Source organism: Poecilia reticulata, chromosome 12 (genome assembly GCF_904066995.2).
Source record: "Poecilia reticulata chromosome 12, P_reticulata-male-v2, whole genome shotgun sequence".
NCBI lineage: Eukaryota > Metazoa > Chordata > Actinopteri > Cyprinodontiformes > Poeciliidae > Poecilia > Poecilia reticulata.
Window position 1 is genome coordinate 5,755,705 of NC_088841.1, and position 16,024 is coordinate 5,771,728.

General features: G+C 43.8%; 1 protein-coding gene across 3 annotated transcripts in view; it reads right to left on the reverse strand.

The window, feature by feature from the left end:
- Nucleotides 1-301: 301 nt before the first annotated feature.
- The window catches only part of lhfpl2a (LHFPL tetraspan subfamily member 2a), a 49,585-nt gene continuing 33,862 nt past the window's right edge, over nucleotides 302-16,024 (reverse strand). Inside the window, exons 1-3 of one of the 3 annotated variants that reach the window (XM_008423420.3) lie at nucleotides 15,826-15,916; nucleotides 8,228-9,037; nucleotides 302-1,649 (exon numbers count right to left, since the gene is read on the reverse strand). In XM_008423420.3, the coding sequence (XP_008421642.2) occupies nucleotides 1,393-1,649; nucleotides 8,228-8,645 (675 nt within the window). In that variant the 5' untranslated portion in view covers nucleotides 8,646-9,037; nucleotides 15,826-15,916 and the 3' untranslated portion in view covers nucleotides 302-1,392. Of the gene's footprint in view, nucleotides 1,650-8,227; nucleotides 9,038-9,169; nucleotides 12,699-15,825; nucleotides 15,917-16,024 lie in introns of those variants that run through there. The other 2 variants (XM_008423421.3, XM_008423419.3) reach the window with 2 other exon arrangements.

Consider the following 16,024-nt stretch of genomic DNA (forward strand, 5'->3'; position numbering starts at 1 on the left):
TGCCACGCATACCAATATTTTGATTTGAGAATCGATTTCAAGAGCATAAAGATCGAGTAGTGATATTTTCAGTACTGATCCAAACTACAGAGTGTGGTATTATCCTCAGAAACGCAGTCACACAGTTCAGTTCTGCATCAGTGGAAAAACTGATCACCCACCGTCAGAAAAAAGAAGCCCCCTGCCCACCACCCTCCTTCCCAGCCCCAAAGCCAAACCGAGGTCTCGGCGCTGAGTCGGCTGCTCCGCTCGCTGCGTCTCCTCCCTCACACCGCCAGATAAACACCCACTACAGACATCATCAGTTTTACCTTCTCTTTATTAGTTTGGCAGAAACAAATCAGAACAGATACGACACCATCTTCGACTTGGCACACACACACACACACGTACGCACATAAACGCGCACACACACACACGCTCCCTGAAACCAGACAGTACTAACAACAGCAATACTTCATTTCCTCGCGTCCTCGTCGTTCAGTCCGGGTCTTTTGTGCAGGGATTCCAGGTGGTCCGACCAACGAGGACCAGAACCTTCTTCACAGAGCGTCCATTGGACCGTCCTCCCGCAGTCCCGAGTGAATCCTTCCCACCAATACATTTCAGCGGTCTACAAAAACATGAATCGTTCAAATAGTACATTCTGGAAGCTCGAAAAGGACATCCACTCTGAGCTAAAGGCTGCTTATTTTGACTGAGTAGTGGTTCCCTTGATGAGTAAATACTCACTTGTGGCACACAGTTAAAACAAAAAGAACCAGGTTTGCTGGTCGCAATATTATGACGGTGCATTAGAGCCATTGTAGATTAACAAAGAAAGGTAGCTTTGGGCCAAAAAACTTGGAAATTTGAGAATTAAATGTCTAAAATGTACATGAAAAAACTCAGGAATTTTGAGTTTAAAAAAAAAAAGTTCTAAAAGTAAATTTTTTTTCCTAGAAAATTTCTGGGGTGTTTTGCAGAAATTTGCTCTTTTATCCTACCTACAACGGCCCTAATACGCTATCGTACGATCTGGCGTCAAAATCACCAGGATACAATTTCTTTTTTTCTTCATTTTTTTTTTAAATTTTTTTTTTAAGAGTGGCAAGAGTGATGTCATCGGGCCAGCCAAAATCAAGCTGACCATCATTCTGCAATCATAGCTATGTACAAAATACATATAATCACATTTATTTACAGAACATGTGGCGACAGCAGAGCCACGACATGAATACAATAACAAACACAGCACCTCCTGGTGTCACAGGGACAAAGACGGCAAAGAACAAAATAAAACTAAACAAAAATAAAACTTGGCACTCGCAGATTTCTCCCAGATTGACACAAAACAGAGACGAAATAAGAGTCGGTTTTTAGTGGTAAACAATGCCGCAGCGTTTCCAGCCCTCACAGGAGGCAGATCAGGCTCTTGCCCTCCTCGATCTCTTCCTGGACTTTGTCGCTGGACGTGGCGATCTCGGCCTGAGCCGAGAAGACGGCGCAGATGAAGGTGAGAACGGTGCCCCCCATGGCGGTGTAGAAGGCCCAGCCCATGGAGCAGAGCCCGGCGCGGTACGGGGCGGCGTCGTGGCCGCAGTACAGGTGAACTTTGTCGGAACCCCAGCCAGCAGGGTACAACATCAGACCCAGAATCAGGAACAGACCTGCGGGGAGACGAGCGGATCGGGTGGTTAGCTTGGAGGGTTTGGTGATTAAACCCAGCTTAAAGGACAGCAGAGTACATTTTGCAGAATCAGACATTAATGTAATGTTATGTTCAGTTTGGCTCAGTAAACAAAACTGGAGTTCACCAACTTCTAGAAGCAGAAAACCAGTTGGGGTTTGCTGTGGTTATCAACCAAGCTAACTACTATTAGCTACACACTGATTATGCCTCTGTTTTATGCTAGGAATAGAGTTAACACTATTGATACCACTGGTTTATTTAGTACTTGCTAACACGTGGCAGCCATATTGGATATTTAGCTTGGGGGCTGACGTTCCTCGACTTTCCAAGCTGTAAATTTGACAGTGGCTGAAATTCTTATAGATTTTTCTGTTTGAAAATTTAATATTCAGCCTTCCAAGAGCAAATTATATTCACTGTTCACTTTTATTAAAATGGTGCACATCTTCACTATTTTTGTTTGAGCTAGCTAGTATTAGCACTACAGTACTTAGCAGTTGCTAGAAATATGGAAAGAAGCAGTTTGAACCCATAAAAAGTCATTGCTTAGAAGTTAAAATGACGTCACTTTTTTATTTTTTTACATTCGTTACGTTTGCCTTGTGTTGGCCATTGGCGAAGTAGTTACCTTACTTAGCTTTAGCTTTTTAGCTGGGCTTCAACATTAGCATCTAGCTGTATTTCCATGTGTTAATGTCACATAAAATACTATTGAGGGGATTCCTAGCTGCCTCTGCTGTGAAGAACTGCAGACAAAAATATTTGTGAAAAGCAAAAACATTTCCTGTCGAACTCCCATTACGACACTTAAAAAAGAAAAGGTTGCACCAGGCAGGGAATGATTTCCTGATTTCCCGCCAAAAAATGCGACCGAACATAATTGCATTAAGACCCTTGAGTAGGGCAGGAAAGAGCAGCCCACCCCCTGAATCTTCACACGCAATCCTGTCAAAGGAAAGCGGAGAACAACAGGAAAAGGTAGCCGACCCAACCGCACGGTGTCCTGCGTCTCAGTGGAAGTCGTCAAAGCAGTAAACCGGTTTTCTTTTTTTTTTTTTCAGCACACCAACACCTTACACATCCAACAGAATTTGAATTCGATTTGAAGTCGCGAGGTTTGCGACTTCCCTTTGGATGGGTCAGCCTGCCAGACGAGGAGCCTGCCACCAATCGAAGCTCAGGGGGAAGACATTCATACTAACGCAGTTACAGAGACCCGATGAGACGTACAGGAAATGAGGATTTCAGCTGTGATATTTTCACCCCCTCTTCCTCCTCCCTCTGTACCCAGTCTTATTTTGCTTCTGTAAAACAAGGAGGTAAAACTCTGCCTCTCTTAATCCCTCTTCCTCTCTCCTCGCTTCCTTTCTTTCTCCTCTCTCTTCAAGCACCCAATATCACATTAAACAAGGAAATGAAAACTAGGTCATAAATTCTTTCCACATGTTGCTGCACTGCCCCGACGTCCAGGCCAGGCCTGGTGATGGATTGAAGGCATGGTTTTAATTTCCAACACCACCCCACCCCTCCACCGACCCCCCCTCTACACACACACACAGACAGATACATGCAGTCATTCCCAGCCCCCGCCACCTCCTCCACCTTCAAACTGGACTCTCTAACCTAATATCCTACTGAGCTCCGCCCTCATTTAGCCTCAATAACCCTTTGCACTGGCTCTTGTCTGCGCTGCTTCCAGACTGTCAGTTCTCCGCCATCAGTCCATCTCTGATAGCGGCCGATCCTTTCCCTCAATGCCAATTTTCTTCCATTAGGGGAATAAATAGGAAGTCTGGAATAGGGCTGGGGCTGGTAGTCGATATTTAGAAAGGCATGTTATGACTTTTTATGGTTTTGCACCAAAGTGTAGAAGAACTGGCATCCGTGGTATGAATTTATTTGACAAAAAAACACCTCAAGTTGGGTTTTTCAAACTTGATGCATAAATATTTTTGGATTTCCAGTTGTTCAACCTCAAAAATAACACCCAAACACAAACCAGAAAGAAAAAGATTGTATATTACGGACTGCAATTTGCTTTTTATTGACGCTATTGGGCATTAAACCTTGGTAGAGTACTTAATAGGGCGAAGGTGTTTATTTATATTCCATTAATGCCGGTTGTGTTATATTGAACACATACCGCGGATCGTGTTCCCACCAACTTGTGATCTGATTGAAGCCAGAACATGATTTTCTTCATTCTGCATACTAATTTATTGTGTGTGTGACACTCAAATAAACAACCTACTGAACAGAAAAAACATAGATTGTTGATTATTCTATAAATTGTAAATGAATTGAAGCAGATAGGAGGTAAAAGTACATGAGGCTGGATGACAGCGTTAAGATCCGCCTCCTGGCTCTGATTGGTTGTTTTTGGTCGGGAGCTGTGCATTTCTTCAATAATAACTGAGAGGAGATCTTTTCACAAATTATCTGTCTCATACTAAACTGTCACAATATTGAGACAATTTAAACTTTTTTTTTTTAAATAAATCTTTTTGTAACATGCTTCACCTGCAAGCAGATTAAATATTCACTAATAAAACTTGAATTTTATCCTCTCAGGAAAACATTCATGAGTATTTCCACTCAATGCTCATGAGTCATCGCCATGGCAATAATAACTTCCTTATCTGGGTCTGTCAGGCCCAGTTTTATCTTCATTGTTCCACATCAAGTACCACACCTGCGGTGTAAACGCAGATATCCAGGAAATGCTCTTAAAGGCCTGTCTGTGCTGTTTTTCTATTAGTCAGAGCTGACGTGTCTGCTTCTCTGCTTTATATGAAGTGGGATTTCTTCCGTCAGTGATAAACACACAGCCCTAAACTCCTGCTGGAGTGTGTTTCGTTGCTTTCGCTTCCAGTCTGGAGTTTCGTCAAGCTCTGTACGTAAACCCGCAACAGGGCCTGTGACTCAAGGCCAGAGGAAACTTTACTGTGGCTAATAAAGGCACGCGGCAGCAAACACACAGGAATAAGAGACAGTTTTACAGCTGAGTTTGTTTGGCGTCTCGTCTTTAATCCTTTTCCTGCTAAGGTGAGGCAGGCATTTCAGTAAATGTGGAAATAGGTTCACTTATAGGTAGTCTAACTGCTGCAAAACAAGCCTTTTGGGGGCCCTGAAAACGTGCGCCACCAGGATGCAAGGCTCAGCCTACTGACCCTCTAGGAGAAGTCTGCTCGAGTCTTTCTGCTAGTCTTAAAATCACCCAAGCCTAGCAGCTGCTTTAAACGGTTTGCGAGACGCGGCGGCGTTCGGGACGCGTGTCACAGGGGTCCGGGTGACATCGGGGTAATGTGGAGATGAGGCTAATGGGACTGGGAGTCACTCCAGCGCAATGACGCGACCATCTCTGGCAGCTGCGTCGCAATCTTCCCATCTGAGGTCAATCGCTTTCCCAAACATCTGCCGTCTGGTTCCAGTTTTCTCATTACCGCGGCGACGGTACGCTTTCTGGAAATAATCATTAGCAAAAGAAAGTCGACGTGGTATATGGTCTCTTCGGTAGATATCAGCCGGAGTGATTATCACCCGCCGAACTCTTCACGAAATGAACTATGTTTAAGACTGTGAAACGCACTAATGAATGATTGATGCTGGAGGAAGAGCGAATCAACAGAAACATTTATAGTGACACGACAGGCGGCGGGCCGGCTCCGGTTTCAACCCACTCAAATGAAATGAGGGAATGGGAAAAGTGATCAGAGTTCAGCTGCAGGGAAACTCTGTCGCCTCGTTTCGATGTTCGAAGCTCCCTTTGCCTCGTTTCCACATCCTTATCCTGACTGAGCTGCATGTTGTCTGCACAGATTTGGCAAAGAAAGTCAGAGAGGATTTGCTGTCACTGCTGTTCAAGCGATGAGTCTGAGATGATTTTACTTTTGCACCTGCAGAGTTTTACGAAGGCCTTTGCGTAACTTTACCAACTTGTCCCTTACAAACAGCGACTTCTCAAAGTAGAGGCTGTGGATCTTTTCACCCTTTCACACTTTTCTTGTCGAATTCATCGCTACTGCCAGTTAAGATATATTGAACTTATCCACCAGTGAAGATTGTTTCAGTTTTAGTTCAAAACGTGGAGGCAGGAAAACTGACGGACCTGGTTAAAAGTCGACGTTATGGACATAAGAGCCAGAAATGTTCGGCTTTTAATGTTCGTTCAGAAGACATACAACAAAAAAGGTCTAAAAACAAGAAAACTGGTGTTACTGTGGACACTCTGTAGTCCACACATTGTACAAATACCAGCACTAGTATTTGGTTAGATATTCTGTTAGCACACTACGCCTCAGCACACATTACTTTTGTAACTTAGTCATGATTCTGGTAGGTTGTTTGCCTACTCTTATTGTCAGAATTGGTGGGGATCATTACAGATTCAGTTTTTTTTTAAATCCATATATCTTAAATAGGTTTAAGAGATGGTACCATTAAACAAGCAAAATATTAACATAATTTCGTCGACCCAAAGCTAGCTTTCCCGTATTCCTGGGATAATATTCCTGTTACATAACCCAGCTGTGTCCAAGTTCCCGTCATCTGCACTAATAAGAGAACAGGTGATAAAACTTAAACATATTGTGTCACCAGTGATCAAACTAGGTTCACCGAAGTTCATTTATTAACTTGTGAAGTTAACAATTACTTTTTTTTTTAAGTTGGAGCTGCATTCTCAGTTTTTTTTCCAGTGTAGCTGACAGTTTGAGGTTCGGATAAAGAATTTGGACGTAGCGCCACAGCATGACGGTACCTCCGCCATGCTTGACATTTTTCTCTTGAAAAATGTCATCTGTCTCACATTTTCCTATACTTTTCTGCTACTGTGGACAAGTCAAAGTCCACTCGAGAATTTGAGGCAAGACGTCAAAATACACTGAAATTAGAATCAGGAATATGACAAGTTGTGAAAAAAATATTGAATTGTATGACTAACTTTAGCAAGGCGCACAATAAAACCTCCACCTATGTTGAGTTATTTTAAGCTCACTGTTATACCGGCTGTTTGTCTTGGACCAGTTCAATGGGTTTCGGTGGATTCTGAGGGCCGGGTTTACAGCATTTCGGCATGTCCTTCACCACTCGCCCAGCTTTTCTCTTTGGCCCCACACCAGATAAACAACGGCGGGGGAGGACAGCCATAATCACCGGTGGGGGTGAAGAGAGAGACCGCTGCTTTAAGCATGACCTCAAGGCCTCCTCCCCTCTATAATTCACCTCGTCGTGTCAAAGTGGCCTCAGCTCTTCCCTCAGTCACAGAACGCGCATACAAACAGATACGCATGCGTGCGTCTCGTCTGAAAGGGCTCCAGCTGACCGGGTATACATTTGGGGCGACGGTCACCCCAGGTGACGACGGGAACGTCTTCCTCGTCTTTTCATTTCCAGCAAAGTCTCCCCACCTCCATGCCCCAAAACGGCTCCAGTAGAATAAAAACACATAATTCCAGCAGTGGGAGTTGTGGAGCCAGTAATGAAGCGTTTAGCTTTGAGCAGAGCTTCTCATTTACCTTGATGAACGCCGGAGGGCCACAGGAATGAACTGAAACAATACGGCGCGGGTGAAGCGAGGCGGCTCTATTTATATGTGAGTCAAACCGAACTAAAGTCAAGAAGAAACTACGGATATCGGAGCATGCGCACCTGGGCTGAAATTGGTTCTTGGTCAATCGGATGGTCTAAGGTTTATGCTGAAAAATGTGTCAAACAAAAGCAAAAAAAAAAAGCTTGTTGCTATGGAGATTAGTGCTGAAAATGTCTGGCATCTAGCTGGGGGATGTGTACTGATTATGGGGTTGGAAACACAGTCATAATGCTTCAGACTTTACACCCTGTCAAGTTTTTTCACATTTTGGCATTTATCGTATTGTTTCAGTTGTCATAATCAATTTCTTATAAGACTTTTGATCAATGTCACAATTAATGATGCTTAAAAACCCACAAAACTCTCCACATTCTTGAGATTGCTTATTCAACTTTTTTTTCCCAAGTTTTGTTCAATGAGAGTAGCTGATTAATATGAGAAGTAGCCAAGGAAGCTACGGTGACCCTGGAGGAGCTGCAGAGATCCACAGCTCTGGTGGGAGCATCTGTTGACAGAATATCAGTACTCCTTAAAAGCTGCTTTTTTGTTCTTTATGAAAGTCTAGTTGTAATGATTCCAAGAATAAAGCCATGGTGGAAAGAAAGATATAAGAATTCAGTTTGCCTTCGAGGGTCACAGCAAACATGTGACAGAAGGTGTTTTGATCAGATGATATCAAAAGTGAACTTTTTGGCCCACAAGAAAATAGTCATGACAGCACATAGTGTTAAATTTAATGGGAAAACAGATGGAGCCAAGTTTAGTCCAGAAAAACCAGAGACTGCAGGCTGAAAAACCCCATTAAATCCATGTATTGCTATCTGTCCACTCCATAATCATGCACTACAGTAGTTTGTCTTGGTTATATTAATAGCCTAAGATAATATAAAATACTTTTATATGTACCTCAACGAACTGGCAGTGAAACGTGTTCAGATCCCCCCCCAAAAAAAAGATCCTCTCACCTGCGATCCCTTGCAACAGTCCGCACACGTTGAAGATGCTCTTCTTCATGATGCTCTGGAAGCACATGGTGAAGATGGAGATGAACGCCACGGCACACAGCAGCAGGATCCCCGCGGCCAGAAAGATGGAGGTGGCCTGCCAGAACCCGCTGGCAATCTCCCCGAAGTGAACAGCGTACGGTCCGCACAGTATCCCCCGCTGCATGTGGGCCAGCTTGATGCAGCGCCCGTAGATCCCTAGAGTCGGCCTGTAGGCCTCGCCGGCCGCCGTGGCAAGGTGGGGGTAGACGGAGTCGTGCGTGCGGGGGAATCCCACCAGCCAGTCAGTGCTCATGAAGGCGATGAGCTCGCTGAAGGCAGCCAAGATGCTCAGCAGAGTCCACAGCATGGAGCGGCAGGTGACAATGACATGGCACATGGCTGACGGCCGCTCAGGGTTACCAACGGGTGCTGAGAGGCGAGAAACGTGCGCGGGCTACCTGTCTTGTAAACACCACCAAGCTGAGGTTTACGATCCTTCCTCCGGAGGAGACGTGGGAACAAGGCAAACCCCTTCGCAGGAAGGACACGCCAAGGTTCACATCAATGATTCACAGTCCGCAGCGCCCCTTTTGTCCCCTCGCGAGTTGTTTCACTCTTCTTATCTCCCGCCGGAGTGGTTTCAGAACAGCTGTCGCTCCGTCCTCCTCTGGGCCAACCCTCCTTCTGTCAGCGTGGTCTTCAGACTCTTCTGCTGACTGGTGTTTGGTGTCTACATTGTATTGAAGTCGTTTTGCCTCAGCCAGCCCGCTGGCGTCACTTCAGACACACCTAAGAGATAAAAAAATAAAAAAAACACCGGGAAACAAGAACATGAGTGAGCGCTTTAATTGCATGCATAAAAATGTAATTGCATGTATGACAGAAACTCATAGATGAGTGGCAAGTTTTTGCGCCGCGTACTGAGGGAGCCTGGGACTCGATACGGCTTCCTGCTTTGATGATCGGAAAAGACGTACGGAGGTTGAGGAAAAGTGTGCAGGAGGAGCAGAGAGAGGAGGAAGGGAGGCTGCTGGTGTAGATCTTGAAGGGAGGGGTGAGAGGGGGTCTAATGAGTTGTGGAAAGATGAGTTCGTTTCAGAAGGGCCCTTCTCTCTTTTCACTTTGTTTATGTTAAAGGATTTGTGATCAGGCCACTCAGGCTGCTTCCTACTCCCTGCGGATCGTCGACTGAAGTTGTAAAAATGAAAAGGAGAAAATTTATGTGCGTGTCTGGCTGTGTTTTCGTGTGCGCACACTGTGGAGAAGGAGATGGGGAGGTTAAAATAGACGGGGAAACGTCGGAACGACGAGCGGATGCAGACTGAGAGAAAAACAAGCTTGGGGCCTCTCATCTGGCAGCCCACACGGCTGACCTCAGGTCAGCCAACGGATGATAGGATAACGGCCAACCGCCTGTCACGTGACTGCTGATAACCCCAGTGCATCCACTCTGCTGAATCAGGGGCACTAGAGTCAGGAAGTGACATTTTTATTGACTCTATTTACCCTTCATCTAACCGCAGCAGCTCTGCCCAAGACGGTTCGCTGCTCATCATCATCAAACACTTTATTGGGAACACTTTACCAGCACAGGGTTGCATCTCCTTTTGCCTTCAGAGCTAATAACTATCATGTGATTTTCCCGTCACACTACAGACACATCCACCCACTCACATTCACAAACGCAGAACAGCAGGCGACTTTAGGCTAAAGCGCTTTGACCAAAGGCACATCGATTTGTGAAGGAAGCAGGATTCAAACTGACAAACTGCTGATTTCAAGACATCTCCACTACTGAAGTGGTCGAATCAGCAGCAGAGCATGTCATCTGCATACGGGTGTACTTGAATCGTACACCCGTACGGTTAAAGCTGAATTTTTACGGATGAGTGACTACTTCTTCCAAATGCTTCCTCTGAGGATTGCTCCTTCCTCTTGTCTCTTTATCCTGGAATAATCTTCAGGTCATATTTGTATTTAACATAGTTTTATTACTCACCATTGTAACAATTATCTTATTTAGGACACAGCTAGCAGGAGAAGTAAATAACTACACCTGATGACCCAAAGTGTGAGCGAGCGTCACCAAACTCCAACAACTCAACTGAAAAAGAGACGCTCCATCTACCAACGCAAGAGTTGTTTTGTAGGGATTTTTGCTAAAAATGGAAATGTACTGTTCAACATTTGCCGGTTTTTAGCCACACGGTGTCTGGCTGAAGCTTCATACTTGTCATTACCGTTCCTATTTAAACAAATGCACTGATTAGATTGTGGGCTGCATTCTTTCTGAAAAGGCGATGAAGCTAATCTGATTAGTAGCTCCAAAGCTCTGATGGGAACAGCGCGTTATCCAAAGAACTGTAAGGGCTTTATATTTGGGAAGTTCTTGACTTTTCTAGTAAACCCTGCTTCACACACATCACCAAAAAGATTGCAAAAGCTGTCATCTTTGGCAACCGTTTAGTGAAACGCAGCAATTCCTGACAAAGCAACAACTTATTCTACTGGATTTCTTTCCAAATTTGAGCTTCTCATGCTGTTCCAACTGTAACATAAGCTTTCCCCGGGGTTATTTTCCTTAAATCGACAATTTGTATAAAATTTCATAGATTACGTAGCTTAGCTTGATTTATTGGGCTGTAAAACGGCTCTTCTCAGTCGAGTGATTGAAACGACAGATTCCGGTTAATTGGAAGAGAATAAGGACGTTTCACGGGGTCTCTATCCAAACCCCAAGAAGAATCCCCAAGAGGCCTCTGGAGACAAAACAAGCGAACTTTCAGTGAGTTAACAAAAGTATGAGATTTTATCTATGAGAGGCATTAACAAATGTAAGCTGAGCGCACATTAAAAGAGCAGCGGGGATGCCAGAGAAGATTAAAAGGTGCTTATACAAGCCTTTGTGCTCATGTTATAAATACAGCTCTGGGCCAAATCTCAAAGCTGTTTCTTCTCTTTGAGTCTACTTTTTTTTTTTCCTTCTCCCTGCCTCGGTTTCCCTGCTGCCTCTTGGGAGTCTGTTAGTCATTCTCCGACCGGAGTTTGGCAGGGCAGCAGAGAGAGCAGGGGACCGCTGTTGACACGTGTGCCGGCCGCACTGAGAGGTTTCCATCCCTCGGTCCCCGGTGATCCCTCCCAGCAAGGGATAGGAGGAATGCTGGTCCCTTTGTGGTCACATCTCAAGTGTGTGTGTGTGTGTGTGTGTGTTTTCTTTTTTTAAGAGCTTTGTGCACACGCACACATGCGAGCGCACGCTCTGATCTACGTCATCCTGTGGCGATAACACCAGCCTTCTTCCAGCCTCCTTTTTTTTTTCTTCCAGCAGACAAAGTGACCCAGATCTGTGGTCTTATGCGGGGTGGTGTCTGTGTGTGTGTGTGTGTGTGTGTGTGTGTGTGTGTGTGTGTGTGTGTGTGTGTGTGTGTGTGTGTGTGTGTTTGCACAAACTAGAACTGTGTATGTTTGGATTGTGTAAAACAGATGAGCTCATAAGATCGGGCGCAGACAGCCGACTCCATTGGAGTTGGACTAAAGTTAACTCCATGAATCACAAGTGTTCTCGTTGCCTCACCATGAAAAGCTCCGGGAACAAAGGCAGGACTCTTTCAAAGCCTCCACTACACCTTTCGCACTCATACAGCTCATTGCTCGGCAGTGTTTTGACAAGAGAAGCGGCCTGACGCGAGAGATGAACAGGCCGTCCAAAGGGGTCGGTGTCAAACATTTGCCGGCCCGTTGCGAAGACTAATTCCTCACCGACAAGAATATAGTTGAAAAACACACCGGAGCTGAAAGAATCCAAACCAGCTGGGGGAATATGGAGCGTGCACGACCTGGACGTTTAACCTTTGACCTTCGCCTAGCTGCAATGTGGTTGAATCGCGTGCCAGCTAGAGGCACAATACCTTGCTTCCCTAAGGTTCGTCTCGAAAGGGGATTAGAAGATGTAAAACTAGTCCAGTTCCGTTAATGTTCCTGGTATTTGTGGCAACATGTGCCCAGACGTCTGCCAAGAGCTCCCAGACAGACGGGTCTGAACCCAAGTTTCCCAAGATAGAGAGGTCCATCTAAGTGGGGCTCGACTTGGATTTATGATGTCCCTAATACTCTGAGTAACCAGGGGGGGAGACGGGGGATTATTCTAGGTTCAGTTTACATCCAAAGAGGAGTTTAAAAGCCTCAGACTACAGCAACTACCCCACTGACCTCCCACTCTAATCCCCATGACCGTCACTACTTAAAGGACTCTCAACATCTGACACATGTGCCCCCCCAAAGCTCGAAGGCAACTGCTCGCAGGAAACCCGAGACGGACCCAGAAACAGAAGACAATCAGGGGTTTCCAGACAGGACAACAGTGTGGTCTGTAGTGGTTAACTGATTAATTTTAAAGATCAGAAGGATAAAAGGAGCGCAATGATTCTGTGAGATGTTGAACCGTATTAGAACTGCAGCAAGGACGATGCTACACAGCTAACATGTGATGCGTTACGCTGATGATACAGCGATATATATATATATATATATATATATATATATATATATATATATATATATATATATATATAGTGTTGTTGAAGGGTGGCAGAAGATTAAAAAATTAGTGTCTACATATGACTGTTTACAGTCTGTCGACTGTAAACAGTCATATGTTTACAGTCTGTAAAGATATTAAGCACTTTGATAATGAAAAGAAAAGGAGAGTAATCATGTTAGCTAATTTCATTTGGGGATTAACAAAGTAACATTTAATTTAGTTAGCCACTTTTCCTTTGAACTAATGTCAGCAGACCCCTGAACTGTCGCCAGCTCCACTAATCAAATAATCAGATCACAAATTGAAGACAGGATGTCATCTTAACTCTTAATTTCCCATAGAGTAGAGATCTACCAAATCTCCATCACATTTCACAGCGATGGATTTCTATTGTCGTCAAGGAGACTAAAAGGCTTCAATAGTTTTCAAAGACCTTAGAGTTGATGTTTCAGAAAGTACTGAGTCACAATCTTAACGTGACTCAGCATGGAGTCAGTTTAAGGAAAAAGCTCAACTTTCATTATAAAGCCAAACCAATCAGATAGAAAAACATGCTAATGTGTTTTTGTGGATTTCTGTCAACATTTGTTTCAGTAATGTGCAATGAGGTGGATCAGTCGGTGCCAGTGGTGAAAAAACACTTTTTTTAAAACTAAAGTTTGCTTGCTTAAATTTGATTGGTACCAGTGAGAGATCCTGTTATTTTTCAGATATTCATAAAGTCATAAATTTGCCTGCTTGAATATGAATTTAATTACATTTTACCCTGCTGATATTAAATGTGACGGTATGTAACGCTGCAGCTTTTGCGAAAATTCCCTTACCTTTCAGAGACATCTGAACTTTCACTATGGATTATGTTATGGTATGTCAACAAAAACTCAGAATAAAAATATATTTCCACTATTTTTACTTAGCTGACCTGGACACAGTCAAAGTATTGATTAGTTGCTAAATGACACAATCAAATTCCTATGTAACGAGACGATCTCGCAATATCAAAATATGACTAACGTTCTCATTGTAAAAAAGCAAGGATCAAAAATCAAGAAAGGATCAAGAAAACAAAATAGGATAAGACAAACTTAAGAAATAAAATGTAAAACAAATTATTTTGCCCATGTGACATGCAATTTTATATTTTCTGTTCGAAAAGGAGCAGGTAGAAGATACATCTTATAATATCCTGCCCCCTTCATCTGACTTCATCTGACAAAAATAATAGTAAAGTTTCTTTTAGCTGGTTTTAAAATGGTATTATGGTAACATTTTCTACAGCGTAGAAAAGAAATCAAGAGCTGACATACAAGATCATTGTACAGTAATGTGGTCTTATCTTACTAATGAAGCTGAAGTTGGTACAAGATTCACAACTCTATATTTGGTACTAAGCTAAAGAGCAGACACGTTTTAATACACCCAATTCACAAGAGTAGGCTGTCTATAAAACTGAATTCATGAAAATACAAGACTTTAATGAAGCTTTGGGAGACATTAGTAGGAGTTTTCTCCACAAACTACAAACATTGTTTTCAATAATGAGTCTAGAGTATTCTGTGTCAGATTTTTATACAAATCTAACCCTGAGTGTCCTAACACTTAAAGATTGAAAATGCTCTTCTAGCCCTAAAAGGCAGCTCAGTCTTTCTGGTTTGATAGATTTTGTGCCTAAAGACATTCCCATTTGTCTTTAGGCACAAATTCCCATTTGTCACTCTAACAACGTTTTTCTATTGTGAACTCAAATTAAATGACTCAAAACGTTTTTTTCAAGGATATAAGTAGCTGTTGCCAACCAATGGGATGATGAGTCTCTTAGCTGACTCTTGGTGGAATGAGATAGTCCAAGATTTACTTCCTTTCTTACTTCAAACTAAAAGTTTCAAACATACAACAGTGGAGGAATCAAGAAAAAACTATTTTACCCTGACAGCAATTGGACACAAGATAAGGAAATTGAGGAAATCGCAAGATACTTAAGGCCTCCCTAAGAAGATATTTACAGTGGACCACAGTATTCAATGGATTAGGAACCACAGCCGCCAAAGAACAGCTAAAAGTTATGAGACCTGTCAAAGAAATGCCAATAATCGCTTCTTTTAATAGTTCAAACACCAGTTATACCTTAATATGTACAACCAAACAGGACCAGGGAAAGCAGAGGATACTCCTGGTTCTGGATCATTTCCCTCTGAACCCATTTAAAGCCTCTAGGAGCACAACCCCTGTTCAGACGGCCCACAGAGTTGCTCTCTTTTCACTGCAACAACACAGCAGGAAGCGCCTTTCCACAGTACCAACGACAGGAAGCAATCTGCATATCTATGGACTTGTCAGGACTGGTGTCACGCGTCACCATGGTGAATGTTTGTTTAGAGCTGGTGCAAGAGTTAAGAGGGAGTCGATTCATCAGGGGAGCTCACACGTCCACCACTAAAACTCATCCAGCGGCGCTACAAATAACTAGATTTGTTCGCTTTCGCACCGATTCCTTTGTACCACGCAAGGAAAGCAATGACATCAAACAAAAGGAGTGTTTATAATCTGCGAGGATGTGTTTGAATGAGAGGTCCCGGCAGCCGCTGAGGGGGAACGCAGGCAGCTGCCGGTCACCAAGGGCATCAGGCCGGCAGTAGCGACGTCTGGTGAAATCTCATCAAGAAAAATCGACAAAGAGTCTCAAAACTCAGCAACAATGACAAAGTCGTTCTCTTTCAAAGAAAACACAGCTGTCACGTCTAACTGTGGCCCACATAAAAGCCTTTGGTCCTGATATTATTTAAGGAAAATTACAGACTGGGATGATAGTAATGACATCACAGGTCAGATTTTCCACCCTGACGAAGCGAGTCTGCCCCAACATCTCTGCACATCTGCTCAACATTCAGTGCGCTTCAAATTAAAGGCTTAAACTTTATATTATGTCACATCAGCCAAGAAGCTTCAAAAAATCTCCTAGAAACCTGGAGAGCCATCTCAGTCAAACGAAGAACTCAACACAGGAAAACGAGAGTGAAAATCCAGGAAACAGTCCGACCTGTCTCCATCGGTCTCCTCCAGTCCTCCATGAGATGTTGCTCCTCTGCAGTGACTCTCCTCTCTTGCACACACTCTTTAAAACCGTCCCCTCCCGCTCCGACTGCGGGACCCTCCCCACAGCCCTCCTCCAGGACAGCCGAGCCACGTCTGATTGGCCGAGCCCGCAGCTGGAGCTACGCGACTTGAGAGGGTCCACA